This window comes from Phodopus roborovskii, unplaced genomic scaffold, assembly GCF_943737965.1.
Source record: "Phodopus roborovskii unplaced genomic scaffold, PHOROB, whole genome shotgun sequence".
NCBI classification, from domain to species: domain Eukaryota; kingdom Metazoa; phylum Chordata; class Mammalia; order Rodentia; family Cricetidae; genus Phodopus; species Phodopus roborovskii.
The window spans coordinates 37,456,761-37,477,163 of NW_026126409.1; the positions used below are offsets into that span (position 1 = coordinate 37,456,761).

Sequence of the window (20,403 nt, forward strand, 5' to 3'; positions counted from 1 at the left end):
TCAATAAAGTAGACTGAGTACATAGCTGCTTCAGAATGTTAACCATCCACAGTTTGCCAGAATCTGTCTTCCTTTCTCTTTTTCTTTTTCTTTTTTTCTTTTTATTGTGGGGGGAGGGGGAGGACAGTAGCATGACTTTACCAAAAATGGCTGAAACAGACATGGGCATCTTGTGTGTGTGTGTTTAAAATCATAAGTTATATATAATACTAATTTATTTACTTACTTATTTGTTTTTTTGAGGCTGTCCTGGAACTAGTTCTTATAGACTAGGCTGGTCTTAAACTCAGAGATGCACCTGCCTGCCTTCCCAGTGCTGGGATTAAAGATGTGTGCCACCATCGCCCGGCTTAATACTAATTTATTATATATTTTGTAATAATATTTACATATGTATAAATTATATGTAATATAATGCTTTATATTATATGCTGTGTATATTTACATAGGCACGTGCATGCACACACAGACACACCCCTAATGTGATCAATCACTATTGTAAAAGAATTCAAGGGTTTTTTATTAAATAATGTTGTCTGTGAAACTGGTGATTATTTTAAAGAGCAATCAGATTTCAAAAATTTCACTCCTTTAAAAGGCATGTGACAGTTGATCGTAGTATTCTGATGGTGTGCACCAGAACAAATCTTTCATCACTTTAATTGTTTTGTATCTTTAAAAAAAAAAGACACTAAAACATGAGGTTTGGAGATTGGGGTTGGGAGGGTGAGGCATGCTGAGACTCAAACCCAAGACTTCCTGCTCTCTGGCAAGTGCTCTCACAAGGCTGCGCCCCCAGCCCCTCCCAGTTTTAGAGGGGGGTAAGTGTAAAGTTGCAGATTGAAGTTATTTTTGAGTAGAAGTAACCAAGGAGTCAGAAATAACAAGCTTTTTGTCGAAACCTGGCACTAGGACCTATTAACGGCCACGGTCTGTTAAATAAAGTCGGACAAGAGAGGTATTCTGTGGGCATGGACATTGGATGGCTTAAATTATTTTTGGTGGTAGCAACTTCACTTTGTTTTACAGAAGTTGCTGTGTTGAAACTGGGATCACTGTGTCAATTGGTGAAAGTAGTGGATGTTGAGGACAGGGTTTGAAGTAACCATAAAGCCAGCCTTGGTGGTAGCCAGAATGAGCCAGGCTCACAAAGCTTTATTTACTTTAAACTGTTTACTTGAGCAAATGGTATTATGTGCCATAAGCCTGGAAAAATCAGGGCTGATGACGATATCCATACCTGCCTAGTTAAATATCTATTGGGCTTTTTTGGAAGGAGGTCTGACATAGCTATGTTTTTTCTTAACTTTTAAAATTAATTTTCTTTCATACAGTGTTTTGATTATATTTGTTCTCTCCCCCAATTCCTAAGTTACTGTCTACCTCCTTATCCACGCAACTTACTCTTTTCTCTTCCCCACAAAAGAAACAGACCCCCCAAAAAATGAGGATCAATTTGATAAGTTAAAAACAAAACAGCAAGACAAAATACTCAAACAGAACAAAACATCTACATAAAAACAAACAAATAAAAAGCCAAGGAGTAGGTTTTGTGTTGACCACCTACTCTTGGGCACAGGGCCTGCCTTGGAGTGTGGTTGATACACTTGGTAACCCTCCATTGGAGAAGTCATTTTCCTTTTGCCAGCAGGTATTGGTTAGAAGTAACTTCTTGATTAGGGTTGAGACTTAGTGTCAACTCCCCTGTTGCAATGCATGGGTTTTGTCTGGTTTAAACCTGTGTAGGTCTTGTGCATACATTCAGCTGCTTATCAGGCCTGCTGTATCTGGAAGACACTGTCTCCTTGGCAACCTCCATCACCTCTGACTCTTAACATCTTTCGTCCTCCTCTTCCACGTAGATCCCTCAGTCTTGAGGGGAGGGATTTGATAAAGATATCCCAGTTCCAGCTGAGTGCTCTTTTAGAAACTACATGGTCTTTCTTTCCTTCAGTGCAGCAGTGATTTCAGTAGATGCATATTTAAAGTCAGTTTCCATAGTGACATCTGGCGGTGGCTTTGCAATCCCATCAAGCATGTTAGGAATGATAAATATTCTTAGCTAATAGTTTCATGTTTCCAGCTTTCCTCAGAGTGTTCAGCTTATTAACAACTGTTTGGAAAATGTCTTTATTGTATTCTCAAGGTTAGAAAGTTGGGCACTTAGGACTTCTGAAATACTTCATTAAAGTCAAGGAACAATTCCCAATTCTGCCACACTGCTGGGCAATGCGTAGAGGAAACATGTCTGAACCTGTCTCCTGTGCTCAGCATGACCATCATAGCGAGTCCCTCTGGTCGTTCATGCAGGTCCTACATTCCTTATGAAATAAGAAGCTTGTAATTCCCTTCTTTCTCCCCATTCTTACTGGATTCTCCCTCCCCCCTGCATCTGGCTGCAGGGAATTCTCTCAGAAGGCAGTGTTGCCTCTTCCTCTTGACACCTGGGCCTTATCTGTCCTCTAGTTGCACACTGTTATTGCTGTCTAAAAAGGTGAAAAGAGGAAACCAGGCATGGTGGCACTTATAATTCCAGCACCTGGGAGACAGAAGCAGGAAACTCATCACAAAGCAACCATTCTGTTTTTGTTTTAAAAGCAAAGAAATGAAAGATAGAAAAGTGTAACTAGGAACAGAGAGAGCTGGGGAAAAAATGTTGTTGAAGAGACTGTAAACTCTAGGAGAATCTGAAGATAAAGATATGTAAAATCAGTAAAATCTGTAGATTTCATTAGTCCTTTATTTCTCCCAGGAGGAATGAAAGTTGATTCATAGGCAAGAGAATTAAGAACAGGAATCAAAGTTTAAGAATAAGTGCAGTTGTCTTCACTTCAAGCCACACCCAGCGATGGCTTGAAGGCTTCAGTTGTATTTTTTGGTTTTCCCCTGTACTGGTGGTAGCTTTAGGAAGTACTGGTTGTACGAGGAATAAAGGGTCATAGTGACTCAAAGAGTAAACATTATTTCTAGCCATTCTTCTAGATGGCTGGTATGTAAGTTTTTTAGAAATGAGGCTTTCTGTAAAGCACGGACTGGATTCCTGTCTACCCGACTTGATTGGGGAGTTGTGCCTCTCACAGCCCGTGACTTCATGCCCTAGCAAAGTGGGCATCTCCATCCTTAATCTTAATCATTTAAGTAACATTTGACACAACCCTGTTTTTCTTTTATATCTAAGCAGAAACACTGTGTTTCATTTTCAAACTTTATTTATATCCAGCCATTCTCCTCCTGACCAGAACTGGGAGTTGATGATAGGGGTTCACTTTAAGAGGGATATGGCCCTTCCTACCCCTGTTGCCCTTGCTCATGTGACAGGGCAGGGAGAACCAGTTCTCACCAGAAGGCTATTCAGATGAGACTAGGGGGAAAATATGCAGGATAGTAGATAAGCAGTTTTACATCATAACATGCTGGTATTTTATAGTTTTCCCCAACTGTGTAATCTTCACCCAAATACCGACATTAAAAAGTGCATGGGATACGAAGCCCATCTCACACAGAGTTAGTATTATTATTTTTTTTAATATATATCCACTGGTTGTTCTCAGAATAGACTGACCAGGAGCCTTGCTGGCACTGAGTTCACATGAATGCTGCCCTTTACTGTGACCCTGGGAAAGTCCCTCATCTCTTGAGTTTTCCATTGTGAAGTAGGGGCAATGGCAACACTAGGGTAGGCAGGCCTGAAAAGAGGAAACAGGATACAATGCAGGACTGCCATGATGCCTGGCATAGAGTAAACCCAGAGTCAGTGGCTTATATAATTGCCATTGCTTTATGAGTTTATAATTACATGGAAAGGACTATGACTTAAAAAAAAAAAGGCAGGGGGGATAGCAACATGAAATATTTGATGATTAGAAGTGAAAGGCAGGGGGTAATCACCATGTGTCTGTCTACTTGTAATTTTCTAATAATACTTCACTTGTCCAATGAATTTAATTGCATTTTAATGGAGTAGCAGCACGGGAGAGAAGCCCCTTCATTTTGGTAATATGTATCCGGGTAGGGAAGACAGCCCCTGTCTCTGACTTCCTGCAATGAACAAGGGAAGATAGGAAAGATATGTTTGTTGCAGGTGCAAACAGTTACCATGTAGTCATTTAATTATTGAATTACTGAATGTCTATAGATTGGGTTAGAGGGAAAGAACCATTTTAGCGTGTAATCAGTTGTTAAACATAAGTGGCTGTAGACATTCATCTTAAGGTAGTTCACTTTAGGTCTGGTTATTCAGTATGCTGTGACTGGTTTTCTGATATTACCCCCAAATAAGCAAACACTGAAATTTAAATAATCTCAAATACAAATACTTTATTAACAGTAGTTAATGACCATACATTGCCTGAAAAATTGCTGAGTAGGTATTAAGTATTTTATACATACACATACACACCCCTACCTACCTATAGGAAGAGATAATGTAGAGTTCATTAGCTCAACTAAACCAATCTACAATATATCTGTATTTTAGAACATGGTGTTGTATACAGCTAAGAGTTTATTTGGTAATTTAAATACATAATCTGGGTTAGTGGTTGAGATAAGTACTGTTTTACTGCTGAACTTAGATGATTTTGGTTTTTGATTTTGTATTGTGCATCGGATGGGAAACCTTAGTGATTGTGAGGCTGGAGGACTCTGAAGTGTAGGCAGGTGTATGGTGTTGACTGCTGAAGGTGTCATCAGTTCACAGTGATCAGTCACCCTAGCAGCCAAAAGGCAAGATTGTGCCATTAAGTGAAAGGCCAGGTTTACTTAAGAGTTGATATTTCCACTTCTAATCACTTTGTTGGGGGAGGATTCTGGAGTTAAAGTTTTAATTGATTTCCATGACAGAGCCAAAATAACACCAGTCCTCTCGCTCTGTCTGCTCAGCAGTGATACACTTTCTCTCTTCCCGATTCTCTCTATAAAAAAATGTGTTCTATTTGGGATCTCAATAGAAGACTCTGTATCCCAAAGCCAACCAAGATACTGGGGCGGTTTACTCTTTAAGTGAGTAGTGACTGTGCTTTTTATGAGACACCAGAATAAATATCTTGAATACCCAAGGATGATATACGCTTTTGCAGTTTAAAATTTAATACGGAGAATTTATGTTTTTATAATATTACTGGTTTGCTTAAGATGGTTAAAAATATTAAGTTTGGTGTGGAAGAGATCTGAGCAATCTCTTACACTAGACTTGCAAAAATTTCCCATTTTCTTTTCTTAGCAGTTTTTAAAGGGTTAGGTGGGTAGTCTAACTCAGAGGAATGTTACCCCTGGTCTCTGTCCTCGGCTGTGGCTTAAGGAGTGGAGCTGAACTCTGACTCTGCCTTGTCTTTGATTTCCTGCTTAATCTCCATGAAAGCCAACACATTTCAGCCAGCCATAAATTTTATGTTGGGAAAACAGGGTAATTATTAAACCATGAGATGATCCCTTCTACTTCAGATTCAGATCATACATTTTAAAAATGGTTTGCTTGACACTGGTAATTGTAAATACTTCTGTAGTTTGTTTTATATGATACACATTTGACCATTACATAGGTATTAATATACCTAATCAATCATCAGGGAGCATGCAGTTATCTCAGTTCTGTAGGAAGGGAAACTGAGGCAGGGGGATTATGTAGCTTGCTGAAGTTCATGCACTAGTAAGTGGCATTTTTTGGGTGTTATTAACTTTTTATTCTGTTCACTTCTTTCTCTCTAGGTGTTATAGAGACTTCAGATCGACTGGACAGGGAATCAACTTCCCACTACTGGCTCACAGTCTATGCTACCGATCAAGGTGTGGTACCCCTGTCATCCTTCATAGAGGTCTACATAGAGGTGGAGGATGTCAATGACAATGCACCACAGACATCAGAGCCTGTGTACTATCCAGAAATAATGGAAAATTCACCCAAGGATGTATCTGTGGTTCAGATTGAGGCATTTGACCCAGATTCCAGCTCCAGTGACAAGCTGACATACAAAATTACAAGTGGAAATCCACAAGGATTCTTCTTGATACATCCTAAAACAGGTACGTCAGTACTTTTAAATGGACTGTGTATGTATGAGTAGACTCTCCCAGTTGAAAACTAAGAGTTAGCATTTCTTTGTTGCTGAGCTTTCTTGGTTTTGTCACTCCCCTTATTTTAGTTATTCAAAATAAGCCTTTAGTTTTGAACAGAATTTAATCCAAACCTGTACTTACTTCTTTGGGCTTCCTTTCATATAGCTCAGCAGTTCTCAGTCTATTAGTCACGACCCCCAAAAGGCCATTGGAAAACACAGACGTTTGTATTACAATTCATAACAGTAGTGAAATTACAGTCATGAAGTAGTAACGAAAATAATTTTATGGTTGAGGGTCACCGCAACACAAGGAACTGACTGTACCAAAGGTTCGAAGCATTAGGAAGGTTGAGAACCAATGATCTAGCGGTTTATGATTTTGCTCCACAGTAAAAGCTTTGTACTCTGGGCCTAAAGCAGTTTTCATTCTCTCAATAGTAGTTCAATGATGATATAATAAACCCAGAGAAAATTTTGCTACCATGTATCTGAATTTTTGTAATGGTACTTTACTTGGGAAGAATATTAGATTTTATTTCACAATTCATTGCTTTGTAAGAACTGTTTTAAGGTTTTCCCAGTGCTCTGACTGTAGGTAACATGAGGCTAAGCCACTATAGGGTTGAAAGCCATCACTTTCATGAACCAATACTCCAGCCATTTCCTTCCTTGTTCTCCCCTCTAAGTTTGGGACCTCAGAGGGGCTGGAGAGACAGACGATGGCTCACTGGTTCAAGAGCATGTGCTCCTCTTACAGAAGACCCAAGTTCAGTTCCTGGCACCCACTTTGGGGACTGTCAACCTCCTATAACTTCAGCTCTGGGTTGTCTAATGCTGGCCTCTGGCACCTGAACTCACAAGCACAAAATCATACCCAGACACACACACACGTTCATAATACAAACAAAAGTGTGTGGGACCCTCTGCTTCTAACACTGACTCCATGACTGGCAGTCTTCCTCGATCCTGGCAGCCCACAATCTCTGCTCTTCCACACGGGATACTGTGTTTTATTCTCTTCTTGGTTCTTAAGCCTCTTTATTTCCCAATAAAACAGAGATGATCAGTGCAGTTAACATTTGCATTTGCACAGTGAAAAACTTGGCTCTGTTTGAAAACTTTACTTGTTAAGTACTGAGCAATTTTATTTTATTATTAATCAGTTAAAACAACAGCTACTGTAAGACATTGAAAGGACAGTTTCCTTGTAGGATGGTGAAATGGCTTAGTCTACCAATTACTGGCCTTAACACTCCATGTGTGTTTCTTCCATCTTTGCTGGTAGAATCTGATGAACCTGGCATCCTAGAGCATATGCAGCTATCTTGATAATGCTGTCTTACCTTTGAGTGTCAGAAGTTAAAAGCTTAATCTTTGTTGTCTTGTCCTCTCCACATGTCATTCTTATTTTTACTTTGCTTCATTGGACTTAAAATGAAGCAAATCTTAAGAGGATAGACACCCGAGTTCTAAGTTTGTGGAAGAAATACACATATGTAGCTACCCTTGGAGATCATGAAGGTATACTGTTCTTTATCCCTTGAAAAAGTGTGTTTAAGGGCTGGTGATGTGACTTAGTGACCAAGCATTTGCCCAACATATGTGCAGCTAGGTTCTATCCCCTGTGTGTGTTAAGTGTGTAAGGGAGCTTAAATTGTTAGCTTGTAAAACTTTTGTCAGCATATTTCAGCCTAACATTACAAAGACCATCGTTTCTTTAATAGTTGAGTGACTTCAAGATTTATTTTGAATACTTCATTATAAAATGTTTTGTTTAGTAGGGATAATGATGCTCTAGTTTTTGGGAAAAATTCTGGTCTAGTTTGGATTCTTAGAAACCTGAGTGTCAAGACTGATCAGGCCTGAAAAGACTGAAGTTTGTAAAAAAAAAAAAAAAAAAAAAAAAAAAAAACTATTGATAGAATCTGAGAGTGTTCTGTTTTTAGGAGCATTGGGGACATGGACCCTAAGAAGTACATTAGCATCGTAGCTGGACCTTGCCGAGTTGTAGGCAGCCTTTAGCAAAAGGCTTGTTTTAGCAGTGTGATATGTACTCTTTTCACTGTGTTGGTGGTAATTAGGTTCCACTGTTGTGAAATCAAATGAAAGGTATCCAAAACCTGAGAGTCAGAAACTTAGAAAAAACTATAAAAGAAGAAATGTGTAAGTTTAAAATAATTTCAGAGGAGGGTTTAAGAGTCCCTAATGCATGCCCAAATCGATGGGGTGGTCCCAGCATCGAAAGAGAGAAAAGTCTAGAGAAGAAAACCTTGATGAGATAACTTAAGAATTCAACTAATTCTGTTTAAAACTGTTTAATGAATTAGATTTCTAAAATGTTTCAGTCTTTTGCCTGAGTCGCTCTTTTAGATTAGATTAAGTCCCCCGTGAAGAGACAGGAAAGCAAGTGATGAATGTCCTTCCATTCTCTGAGCAAATCCTGTAGGTCTGGGACTAACTAATAAGAGAAAGTAAGTTAAAATTGTCTAGGTTAGGTAGGGCTCAGGAATAATGACGCCAGTGCCTTGTCCCCTCCAGCCTTGCATTCCCTTTGGGTCTGTCCTTTGTGGCTCTTAGGAAATGATGCCTGCAGACTCATACATTCCTCCTTATCTTGTGTGTGAACGCAAGCCCTCTAGGAGTTCCCTGTGAGCTCTCACTGCTGGGTGTGAAACACAGTTATCCTGATGGTAAGATAGTAGGAGCAAATGCATCAGTCTCCAAACAGGTTGGTTTTTACAGCTTGAAGGCAGAGAGGAGTGGGGGAAGGCTAAGTATAGTGTGTGGCTCTAGTTGCTGAGAAGCATGTTACAAACTATGTTTAGGAAAGAGTTGCACAAGCCACTGTGTCTTTAAGGATCCAAAAATAGCCCTGGCTTAGCAAGCATATTGTCGAGAAAATATAATAAGTACGGTATCATGAGCTATGTCTCCCAGCTCAGCAGTAGATGTAAACGTGTGCCTCATGGCCCAAGCCATGCTAAAGGGAACCTCATCCCCCTGAGGCCTTGTATCAGACCCTGAGTTCTAAGAGGTGGTTTGTAAAAGTGGGGCCTGGCTTGTGGGAGCCAGTGAAAAACGATCTGAGAGAAGAAAGTTCTTGTGATTTACTGACCCGGAACACCACCTGCAGACCTTAAATCAGGGTCCTTAGTAATTAACGACTGAAGGAGAAAATCATTGGGCTGGAACTCAGAGATGTTAGGCTTTCCTCCTAGGACCAGGGAGGAAGCAGACATTAGGGGGTTGGGTTTAGGATTAGGGATGAGCGATCTACATTGTTAATAAGGCTAGTCCCCTTGGAGTCCTTTGTGGGAAATGTGCTGCAGCCTGTTTCCCTTGCGTGTTTCAGTTTCATGTTTAATGTATATATGACGACCAAGGTTTTAGTGGATTGATACAGTTGTGCATTTTCTTTGGATAAACAAAAGTAGGGTGAAGTGTACATTAGCTTCCCCGTAGACTACAGAAAAACCTACCAGTCAAAGTATCTGTTTGGACATGAAGTGTTTTCTGTCTCTGCACTAGGAATGTGGCTCCTTGAGGGGTGCTTTACAAGCATGTCATTTGGAGTGTAGGGAAGGGTGCGTATGTGAGGCAGTGTGACACAGCCTGTAATGAAGGTGTGTGCAAGAACGGAGACAGGTTGATGGTGTGGGGACAGTCAGGAAATAGCCCCTGGAAGTGATTTTGAAGGTGGGGAAGCAGATGGAGTAGTTAGCATCCAGAGTTAGGTGAATGGCTGTAAGCCTGCACACTTGAATACCCGAGTAAGGACTAAAGATATTGTTTGTTTTGCCTTTGTGAATGTGAACTTATTTTCCCAGAGATTAAAGTCCTTAGGACATTTTGTATACATGACCTGGGGAACATCCCAGGCTTTTTTTTTGTTGTTGTTGTTGTTGTTGACAATTTTTTTTTTTTTTTTTTAAATAAGCTTCCTGGAACAGAGTTCCCTAATTTATTTGAATTTTGGTCTCCAAATGGCGAGCTTGAATGAGCTTTTCCTTTTAGTATCTTCCAGTGTTTAATTATGGTGCAGAGGCTGTCTTTCTACATCTCAGACATGTGTTAGTATCCTAATTATAAGTAGACTCTGATGAGATTTCTCATTTAGGATACACAGGCAAAAGGCTTAATTCATCTTCCTTCCCTAACACAGACACTTTTGTTAGCAGGGGAGATTTCAGTAACTTTTTGTTTGGATATATCAAATATCAGTTAGGGTCAGCCTGCTTCTTTTAACATAAATTGTGCCTCTGCTCAAGGCAGGAGAGAGACAGGAGCATAGATATTTTATTGTTTGGAGCCTTGACTCTGCCTGCTCACGCAAGCCGAAGCATCATAGCTCTGTGGTATGCCAAGGACAGAGGAGGATCCCCAGACAAAAGAGACCAGTGTGAGCTTTACATGCTTCCTTATCCTCCAGTAACCCCAGGACCGACTCCACTTGAGTGTGTGTTGTCATGTGATCAGCAGTGAGGAGCTACACACAATTTAGATAAGTTTGAAGGTTACTCTTGAGGCGTGTGCCTGCTACAGAAAAGACCACAATCTTTGCCTCAGTGTATTTGTTTTCTTCCTGGTTTTTGATACAAAGGTAAGTCCATTTTACTTTTAAGAAGCTTCCTTGAGGGACGATTAACATGCAGTAAGTATCTCATACCGGGAAGCCGTCACCTCATCAAGCAGTGGGCATACTCTTCAGTACAAAGGATGATCCCTCTTGGGGTTCTGTAGTCCCTGTCACTCTCATTGTCCCCCATCCCTAGATGACCTCTCATCTGCCCTTCACATTAGATTAGTTATATATAGTGCATTTGCCCTTAGGATTTCACATAGGTGGGCTGACATGGTGTAGAGGATTTTGGGGGGAAGGGTTCCACACTTAGCATGTTTGTTTGAAAGTCATGCATGATGTAGCTCTGGATGAGCCTTAAGTCCTTCTTTATATCCTTGTGCACATACAGTTTATTCATTCAGTAATCGATGCACATTTGGCTGTTACCATGTTTGGTTGTAGTAATAATGCCACCATTAACATGGCTAAAAATCTTCAGGAAATCTTATAGTTCTGAATCTCCTGGACTTTAGGCAAGAGTGAATGTTCTGAAAACCATGAAGACTAAAAGCTGATCAAGACTTCTATTTTCTTTTGTCTGACATCTAACTCACTGTAAACTATTACTTCATCTATTTTGTTTGTTTCTGGTATCTTTAGAGTATAATTCTGATCCCTTGATGCAGATATGGAAACTCAGTAACTGCTTTTTTTTTTTTTAATCTTAAAAAACGCTCATTTGGTTTATTAAATATAAAATAAATATGCTTATACTCCTCCCCAAAAAGCTTCATTAAAGGAATAGTAGATAATTACAACCAACTTTGTGTATGGTTTTAAAGAAATCAAAAGCTAACTTGCCGATTAATTTTAGGCAAGAATGTATTAGTAGCATATGTTTCTGGAGTTGGTAGAAAACCATATGAGAGTTCACTTTCTGTTTCTCCAAACTATACCATCAAGGACACCCAGAATGGGCTGTCCAGTTTTGGCTAGTCTGTGCTCCTCATGATGACCGTTCATCACCTGCATTCTGTGCCTACTCACACTGGGACGTAGATGTGTTTTAATGTCTGTACACGTGCCCAGGGATCTCACACGCCCTCTGGAATATATTACTTACTTTAGTAAGTAGTGGATTCACATGGTGCAGGATTCAAAGGGCACAGAAAGATTGCCCAAGAAAAGTTTGACTTTTGCATGGTCCCCTTGACTCCCCCCTTCAGTATCTTAACCACACATTCTTATTTTCTGTATTGGTGTTCTAGAGCTGACTGAGGATGACTGAGGGAGGGGTTGCCTTTCACAGGCAAGCTAACTGTCTTAGTTAGGGTGACTGTTTCTGGAATGAAGCACCATGACCAAAAGCAGTTGAGGGCAGGAACTGAGGCAGAGGCCATCAAGGGAGGGGGCTGCTTACTTTACTGTCTTTCTCCTCCTGTCTTGCTCAGCCTGCTTTCTTACAGAGCCCAGGACAGGGATGGCTGCACCCACAACAAGATATCATATATTATCAATCACTGATTAAGAAAAATGTCCTTCAAGCTTGCCTACAGCTTGTTTTTACAGACGGCGTTTTTTCAGTTGAGGCTCCCTCCTCTCTGACTCTAGCTTGTGTCATGTTGACAGAAAACTAGTCTGCATTAAACCAGCCCTGAGCTCCTGCTGGGCCATTGTTCTGTGCTGTCCTGTCCTTTAGCTGGAATCTTCCCAGGCAGCTAGGGCCAGCCTCTGTGCCAGCAGCCTCTTGATGTTCTTCAATCCAGCCAGCTCCCAGCTCCTTTTGCTACCTTTTTTTTTTTTTTTTTTTTAAAGGACAACAGTAAAGGCTCTTGTCCTTGCTTTCTCCACACCCTTTCTGCCTCTTGACTGCTCCCAATGCTTTTCCATGTCCCTCTGCTTAGAGAACGTGCAATGGGACCTATGTAAACAGACTCATCTTTTGGAATAATAATGCAGTCTGCATTTCCAAACACAGAGGCAAAACTGCTTATATTTCCTTTTACTCTTAGGTAAGCAGTCCAAAATGCTTGTTATTTTGCTCTCATCCCTCCTGTGCAGGAGTTGACAACCTGTACCCCACTGACATCTTTAGTTCCTTCCTTAGGTGCTATGCTTAGAAAAATCCCTTTAGTATAGTTGTTGATGAACTTGGCAGATTGTTATTACTTGGCTATAGGTATATATACCTCCTCCTTTCTCTACTTATTCCATTGACCTTCATCTCTTCTACTAAATGGTTACCTTTTACAGATTTCCATTCACTGCTGTCCTTTCTGTCTGGAAAGAAATATATGAAGAATTTTTATTTTGTGGCCACACTAAATAGATTAGAAATTGCATCTTTGTTTTGATGTGTATGGTTATATCAGCAGGCACATTGTAAGTCCTGATCCACTGCGTCATTTATTTCTGTCCACTAGAAATTTTAAGAAGAGTTCTGAAGTTTTATGGTGGCTTTTTTCCTCCTCCCTCTCCCTGACCCCATACTAGGGACTGAGCCTTAAGACCTGTGAATGTTAGGCAAACACTCTACCACTGAGCTACATCCCCAGCCAAAATTGCATGGGTTGGATTGAGGTCGTGCTCAAAGTTTGCTCATTTCTGGATGACTACTTAAGTACACGTTTGGCTTTTACTAATTGTTGTTGCTGCTCTTTTTGGACTAATTCCTTTGTTTATCTCAGTAGTCTTTGGGAGTGAAGCTTCAAGGAGATGGCCAAAGAGACCCACAAATCTTGGCTTCCCTTTCTTTTCGTTTTTTCTAGTTTATTGTTTACTTATACTTTCTAACCCTTCTGCTTTCTCTTAGCTTCATGCTGACCCTTCATTGGGAGTTTGAGACACTCTCTATGCTTTGTACTTTGTTTTACAATCAACTTTCCCATCCTTAACTCTTTTAAGTCTTTATAGAAACCTTGTGAGGAGGGTAGAGACTCCAAACACTATACTTGCATTTTCCCCGCTTTATAAATAATTACATGACTTCAGAGAGGTCAGGACCACCCAGGGGCCCTGGCCACAGGCATGAATTTCCTAGCTGCTGCTTCTTGGTAGAGTGCCTTTGATGTATGAGTGTGGTTGCAGCTATTATTATGTATCTTGAAGAATGCTGCATCATGTAGTAGTTACTTTTAGGCTGATAGTGTTTCTGTGGCACTTTTCAGATTAAAGCCACAAGGCTCTTAAATGACACTAGAAGTTTAAGCTTGCTACCATTAATTGTACTGCTGGAATCTTTGGACTCGTGTTTAAAAGGCCACAAAAGTTTTCAGGTAGGCAGGCTGTCCAGTGTCTGTCACATCCATTCAGCTCTGTATTTTTTCTTTGTTTTGTTTTTAAGCACAGTTGGCCATGTAGAAATGAAGGTCCATGAGCAATGACTCAAGTTTGAAGTTTAATTTCAGTATCTCAAAATGTTGTGTTCAGCCATTCACAATTTAAAGTCCATACAAGTTGAGCAGTGGTCCCCTGCTTCTGATGTTATTTAACAGTGGAAATAGTTAAGGTGTTGATTTTTTTTTTTTTTTTTTTTTAAACTGGGGAAGGAAGGAAGTAGATATTTAAATTGAACTCTTTCTGGAAGAAAAATGTATAGCTTTTCTCATTGCTGCCAGCAAGAGTACATGGAAGGATGCACTGAGTGTTGCCTCTCCAGGTTCTTAGTTATTTAAATTGTACAGTTACACTGTTCTTTATCAAGATCACGTTTCTGAGGTTTAGCGTGTTCATGGTAGATGCTTAGAAGTGAATGGTAAACTATTTTCTCCTTCAACAAAGAAATATTGTTTCTCACTTGAAGATCATATATGCCTGAATTTTAGAGAGCTTTGTACTTGTGCTGCTGGTACATCTTATTAAAAATAACTAGAGCTGCAAATGTCAACTCACAAGGTTAGCTCTTGGTGCTTGGTGGACTTTCACTGTTTTCTCCATCATTCTTTTCATAACCTTATCTGGGCCTGAGTTGTTCATGCTCAGATTATAATTTCTTGTGCTTTTTAGAGGTCACAGATACTCTGTTTATTTCCCTGTGAACATGTAGAGCAGTGTATTTAATATAGGACTGCTTATGTTGGATATAAGTGATGATGTGAATGTTCAATAGAATGGTAGAGATAGGATATTTACATTTAGTAATCTGTAAATCATTTTTAAAAGCACAAAAGTCCTACAGTGGCGAGTAGATGTCCTGGCCACCTATCCATGTTCCAGCCCCATGTTCTTTTAGCAATGAGTCTTCTATTACTTACTGAGTAATGAGGTAATAAGTAAGTGGTGTTTTATTGTGGCTGGAAAGGAGACCTAACAGAGTGCAATAGGAAGCAGTACAGCTGCAAATGACTTCCAAGGGTTTCCGGTGACATTTGATAGCTCTAGAAAGGAAGGAAATGGAAGGCTACTCACACCACACCACAATGGCAGGAATTCATGAACAAACAACAACAACAAAAAGTTTACCTGTGTGCCTTTTTAAGGACTTTGCACTATTTTCTTGGCCATTCCTTATACTGGTTTTTATTTTGTAATAGATGTCTTATCTCCAAGGTCTTAAAAAAGTCAGATTTTTCAGGCTCCAAAGCAATACAGAGAAAGTCACATTTTATTCTCTGCCTTTTCTGTATGGGTCAAATCTGGTTGCAGGGCATCCATGGGATCAAAGAGAATTCTGCTTTTCTATGTCACTGAATGTCAGGAACTAAAATCACATGTAAGATTTTGCACTTAGAATACTTAAGTTGAGGTGAGCTCATAGTTACCTTTAAGTAGGTTGAGTATCTGCTCTCCCTCTCCCCCTCCGCTACCTAACTTCTGTAGTGTATGGAGAACAATTAATTCCCTGTAATTGCGTTTTGCCTTGATCTGATCTTGTGTTTCGAAACCACCAATTTCCAAGAGAGTGTAAAAGCAGAAGACAAGTGACCTCAGCCACTCCCCGTGTGACTTTAGAATGGCCATTTGATTAGTTTTATTAGTGTTTTCTGTGGAGCTCTGGAAGTTCGAGTTAAATGAATGCCAAGCTGCTTTCCAGCCTTGACAGCCTATGAATAGAATTCCATTTTTGGCTCCAAGCCTAATCCTGCCGGCACCAGTACCACAGTGACAAACAATAGCTGCTCAGATGGCCACAGCTGCCAGAGAGCTCCCAGCCGACCGACCGGAGTTAGATGTGGTCTCAGAACACCACCTAAATGAAGACAGTGCATGCTGCAGAGACTCCAGATAATCAGTAGGAAGCTCTTTGAGAATGCAACGTTTGCGCAGGGTCTGCCTTACAGCATCTGCGACTCTAGCCTAGCACGTTGGGAGAAGTGTTGTCCTGCCTCCCTGTTGAACAAGGCCTCTGACTTTTCATGGTTGGTTCTGATCTTGCCTGTTGCTTGGTTCTGTGCCTGGCTCAAGTCCTTAAGGGCCAGGACCTTTCTGTATCCAGTTATTGTCTCCATGACAGAACCAAGCACAACGCTGAGTGTGGGAATGCTACTCAATTCCTGCTTCCAGTTCACTGCTAAAGGGTTTTAAAACTCAGCCATTTGGAATGGTTCTGCTTTTCCTGTGCCCTCTTTAGCATCCGTTGCTTGTCTGTCTTCCATCCGTCTTCTGTGATCTTCACAGCTGCTCCAAATGGCTTCCTTCTGAGGCCACTTTTTATTTTATTGGGGCTTCTTGGTACAGATGGGCAGGCTAGAATGTTCTTAGAGAAGGCGCTTGCACTGTCATGTGTCACATGGGCTTTTGTAATTACTGTTTTCTGTGTGCATGTCTCACAGTACTTTTAATATGTCATTCTTATACATAATGATGTTTCCTTTTTCTTTCTTTTTTTTTTTTTTTCTTTTTGGTTTTTGTTTGTTTGGTTTCTTTTCTTTTTTGGTTTTTCAAGACAGGTTTTCTCTGTATTGCTTTGGAACCTGTCCTGAAATTAGCTCTGTAGACCAGGCTGGCCTCAAACTCACAGAGATCCACCTTCCTCTGCCTCCCAAGTGCTGGGATTAAGGGTGTGAGCCACCAACTCCCAGCCCTCATTATTTTCCCTATGACTGTAGTTTCTGAGGTCCTTGACAGCATAAGTAATGCTAAGTGTATCTCAACATTTTACCACAGAGACAAGGAACTTGCTTAGCAGCCCAGGGTTTGAGATGCATAAGGTTCTATCTAGAACACTGACTTTAAATGCTATTTTATTCTAATAATTGACATTAGTTTTGAAGTAAAAAATGGGTATCAGTGTATAAGAGGAACAGAGAGATGGCTAAAATGGAAAAGATGGTTTGTGAATGTAGGGAGCATTTTATGACTAGAGGGGTTATATTACTGGCTGGTTCATTTTGAGGATAATGTCTTGATTAATCTCATTGTGCCCAATGCATTGCTTGTTAACTCTTGAGAACATAGAAAAACATTGTTTTGATTCTGTCCTGATCCTTAGTTGAAACAATTTTATAGTCAAGATTTTCTATTTTATAGGCACTAAGAAATATTTATAATTGTTATTAGTGTTACTGAAAAAATAGCAAATCATTTTTTTTTTCTTTTTGGTGTTGTTTTTTTTTTTTTTTTTTTTTTTTTTTTTTTTTTGTTTATTTGTTTTGTTTTTCAAGACAGGGTTTCTCTCTATAGCTCTGGTTGTCCCAGAACTTATTCTGTAGACCTCAAACTCACAAAGATTCACCTGCCTCTGCCTGTCTCCCAAGTGCTATGATCAAAGGTGTGCGCCACCACCTCCTGGCACTTTTTCTAGAGGAGAAAGTATGCGGAATATATTCAAAGACATCTGCTGAACAACTTAATGTCATGCTAATAACAGAAAAAAAAAAAAATCCATCTTAAGGTTACCAGTTCAGTCAGTCAAATTAATACCTTCAGTTAGGGACCACTCATGGCCTCGCCTTCCCTTGTTCTCAAGCATTTTGTTGAGTCACTAGGAGGCGTGTTCTTCCTTTTTTTGGCCTAATCAAGCACAGCTGTCACAAGGCATAGCAGCCAGCCAGGGTCTGGGCCTCAGGAGTGGCTGTAGGCGAGGTCATCTGGAAGTCACTAAGTCTTCCCTTGCTTGCTGGCTGTGAATTCTTCTAAGTTGCCCAGAGCTGCCCTCAGTGGAACAAGCCTTCGAAAGAAAGTCTGTAGCTTTAGGAAAACCTTGGTTCAATATTCCTAGAGTAGCCTGAATGCATTTCCCTCAGGGCGTCTTTGTAAAGTACAGAGCAGCTGAACTGCCTTGATAGCAGTTTTGCTGGTCCCCTAAGTAGGTGTAACTTGCTTACAGGCACAACTGAAGGAGCTGTGATAGATGTCAATCAAAGGTCAACTCCTCTGGTCATTCTGCAGTCTGCCTTGTTTGATGAGAAAGTAAGCATGAAACAGTGCTTGCAACTGAAGACCCAACCCCACCGCTAACATTCTAAACATCATTAACGCTCTCACATCAGCTCCTAGATGTATACTTCAGGCCTCCCTCCCTGCCTCTGATCTGCCTTACCTTTCAGGACAAGTGCTTTGGGTGTCTTTCAGAGGACACATTTGGGGAGGTTGTTTTTGCAAACACATTGAAAAAAACTTGCAGGCAGAACCACTGGATGTTTGAACTGGTAAGTAGTAGGACAGCATGACTGCTGTTTCCAAACTATTAGAAAGCAGCCATGAAATGCCAAAAGACTATACTGGTAGACAAATTAATTTTCAGAAGTTGGGGTCGAACTCAAAGTTGCTACTTTTAGGTATAGGTCAAAGCTATAAAGTAGTAGTAAGTGGTAAAGTAGGACTGTTGGTCTCCAGCTGAGCCCTGTGAAGTGAGTACTAACTGGGGGATATGAGGAGTGGAGCTTGGCAGAGTGGTAGCCCCCACGCTGGAATACTGGGGAACTTTGCATTTGTAAGGCAGAAATTTATAGGATTTGGATTTTTATAATGGATCTATTTGCTGTGAATTATAGCTTTAGATTCTTAACCACAGACATTTTAAATATTGTACATTCATGTTGGCATGTACTTTGAAAAAAAGATACTATTTAAAGAAGCAGAACTCGATCTGTAGACCAGGCTGGTTTTGAACTCATGGAACTCTGCCTACCTCTGCCTCCTGAGTGCTGGGATTAAAGCTGTGCACCACCACTACTTCCTGCTTTTAATATACTACTTCCCTGCTTTTAATATAGACTTTAGGCACTGATGGTCTGAGCTCCTAAACTGCCAGCTTGCCAAGCAATTTTTGAATAAGAATGAATGTTTGGAATCTGGGGGAAAAAATGGAGATGTTACCCAGTAGGTTATGTATTTAAAGATCAAAGAATAATCCCTGAGCATTTAGTAAGGTCAGTAGATTAATTATGCTAGTCGCTTGCTATATCAGCTGGACTTAAAGAGCAAGCTCTTCTAAACCTGGATAAATGTAAAAGAAAAAATTCATAATATAGATCAGGACTCTGTTGGAGTTTCTGGCCTTGTACAGATTTGTTTGATCTTTTATACAAGGGTGGTTAGCTGTTAGCTGGCTTGGGGCTGGTTGTTATTGGATGACCAAACTTAGATGTTTGGTGCTTGACTATAGGTAACAAAGGGGTGACTACAACTTGCAAGACTACAACTAAATTGTAATGCTCTTGGACATTTTGTTCTCAGCAAATATTTTCTGTAGGCACACCACTTATGTGTGTCAAGTTCAAGTTTCTACTCTTGTTTCTCAGAGATATGACTCTTTGTTAGTCACAGCTGGGTTCTGAGTAGACAGTACATAATAGTTAAATAAACATGGTATAGGAGGAGCTCCATCTTCATCCAGTAAGCCTTTGATAGGCATCTGTGTGTGCTGTCTACTTCTTGAAGACATTTTCTTGAATGACGTCCCGAGGTAAAGACTTAAAATTAGATGAATTTTGAAGCATTATGGTGCATTGAACAGTCTGTCTTAAATTTCTAAACATTGGAAGTAGTGTGAAAGACTGAAAGTGAATTTGAAATTATGCTCATCAGTTTCAGAAAGGTTTGGTGTGGTCTTTTAGTTTCACATACATTTATGAAGTAAATTTGTTGATACCAACTAGTAGGAGGGTAGGAAATTTACCCATTTTTTTTTTTCAGCCTTCCCTGTAGGATTTGTATAGAGAATGTAGTGTTTTGTTTTTTTTTTTTTTTTTTTTTTAATCAGGGAAGGAAAGTTTCTAGTCTTTGTCCTTTTTTCCTTTCCTATTTTTAACTTCAAGGTACTTGCAGAAAATGCTAAGATACACAGTTACAAAAGGAAGCGCTTGCCTGTGCATATTTTCTGCTTTTATCTTCTGTTTTAGTTGCTGGCTTACTCTCTTTGGAACTACTACATGAATAGTGATGAATCATGGCCACTTGTCCCTTAAGTTTTGAGGAAGTCATAGTTAAGACTTTATAAAGAATTAAGATGCCATGACACAGTAAGTTATGTGTTTGATGTAAAGGGAAGTTAAAATCCTCATCTGGGTCACAAGGGAACTAAATTCTAATGAGTTACTGGTGGCCTTGGAGAAAACTTAACCTTCCTTTTAGCTCAGACACCTGACCTTGAGTATTGTGCTGTTTTTGTTAAAGTGCGTGCCTCCCTGGAACTCAGCGAAAAGCGCGGCATACACATACAGTTTTTGAAGGAAAGGAATGTATAATGCTATTTATTTCTTAGGCTATTTAATGCCACTCAGATACTGACTACAAGATAAGTCACCCTGTGAACATTCAGGTTTGAAGCAGGTGTTTGTCCAAGTGGGGAAGGGGTTGCGTGGGACTCAGCAAGAAAAAGACTTATAAAAGTGGAATGGAGAG

At 40.1% G+C, this 20,403-nt stretch overlaps 1 protein-coding gene across 1 annotated transcript in view; it reads left to right on the top strand.

The window, feature by feature from the left end:
- The window catches only part of Fat1 (FAT atypical cadherin 1), a 111,982-nt gene that overhangs the window by 46,018 nt on the left and 45,561 nt on the right, over positions 1-20,403 (top strand). Inside the window, exon 3 of the mRNA XM_051182317.1 lies at positions 5,707-6,021. Within this exon, the coding sequence (XP_051038274.1) occupies positions 5,707-6,021 (315 nt within the window). The remainder of the gene's footprint in view (positions 1-5,706; positions 6,022-20,403) is intronic.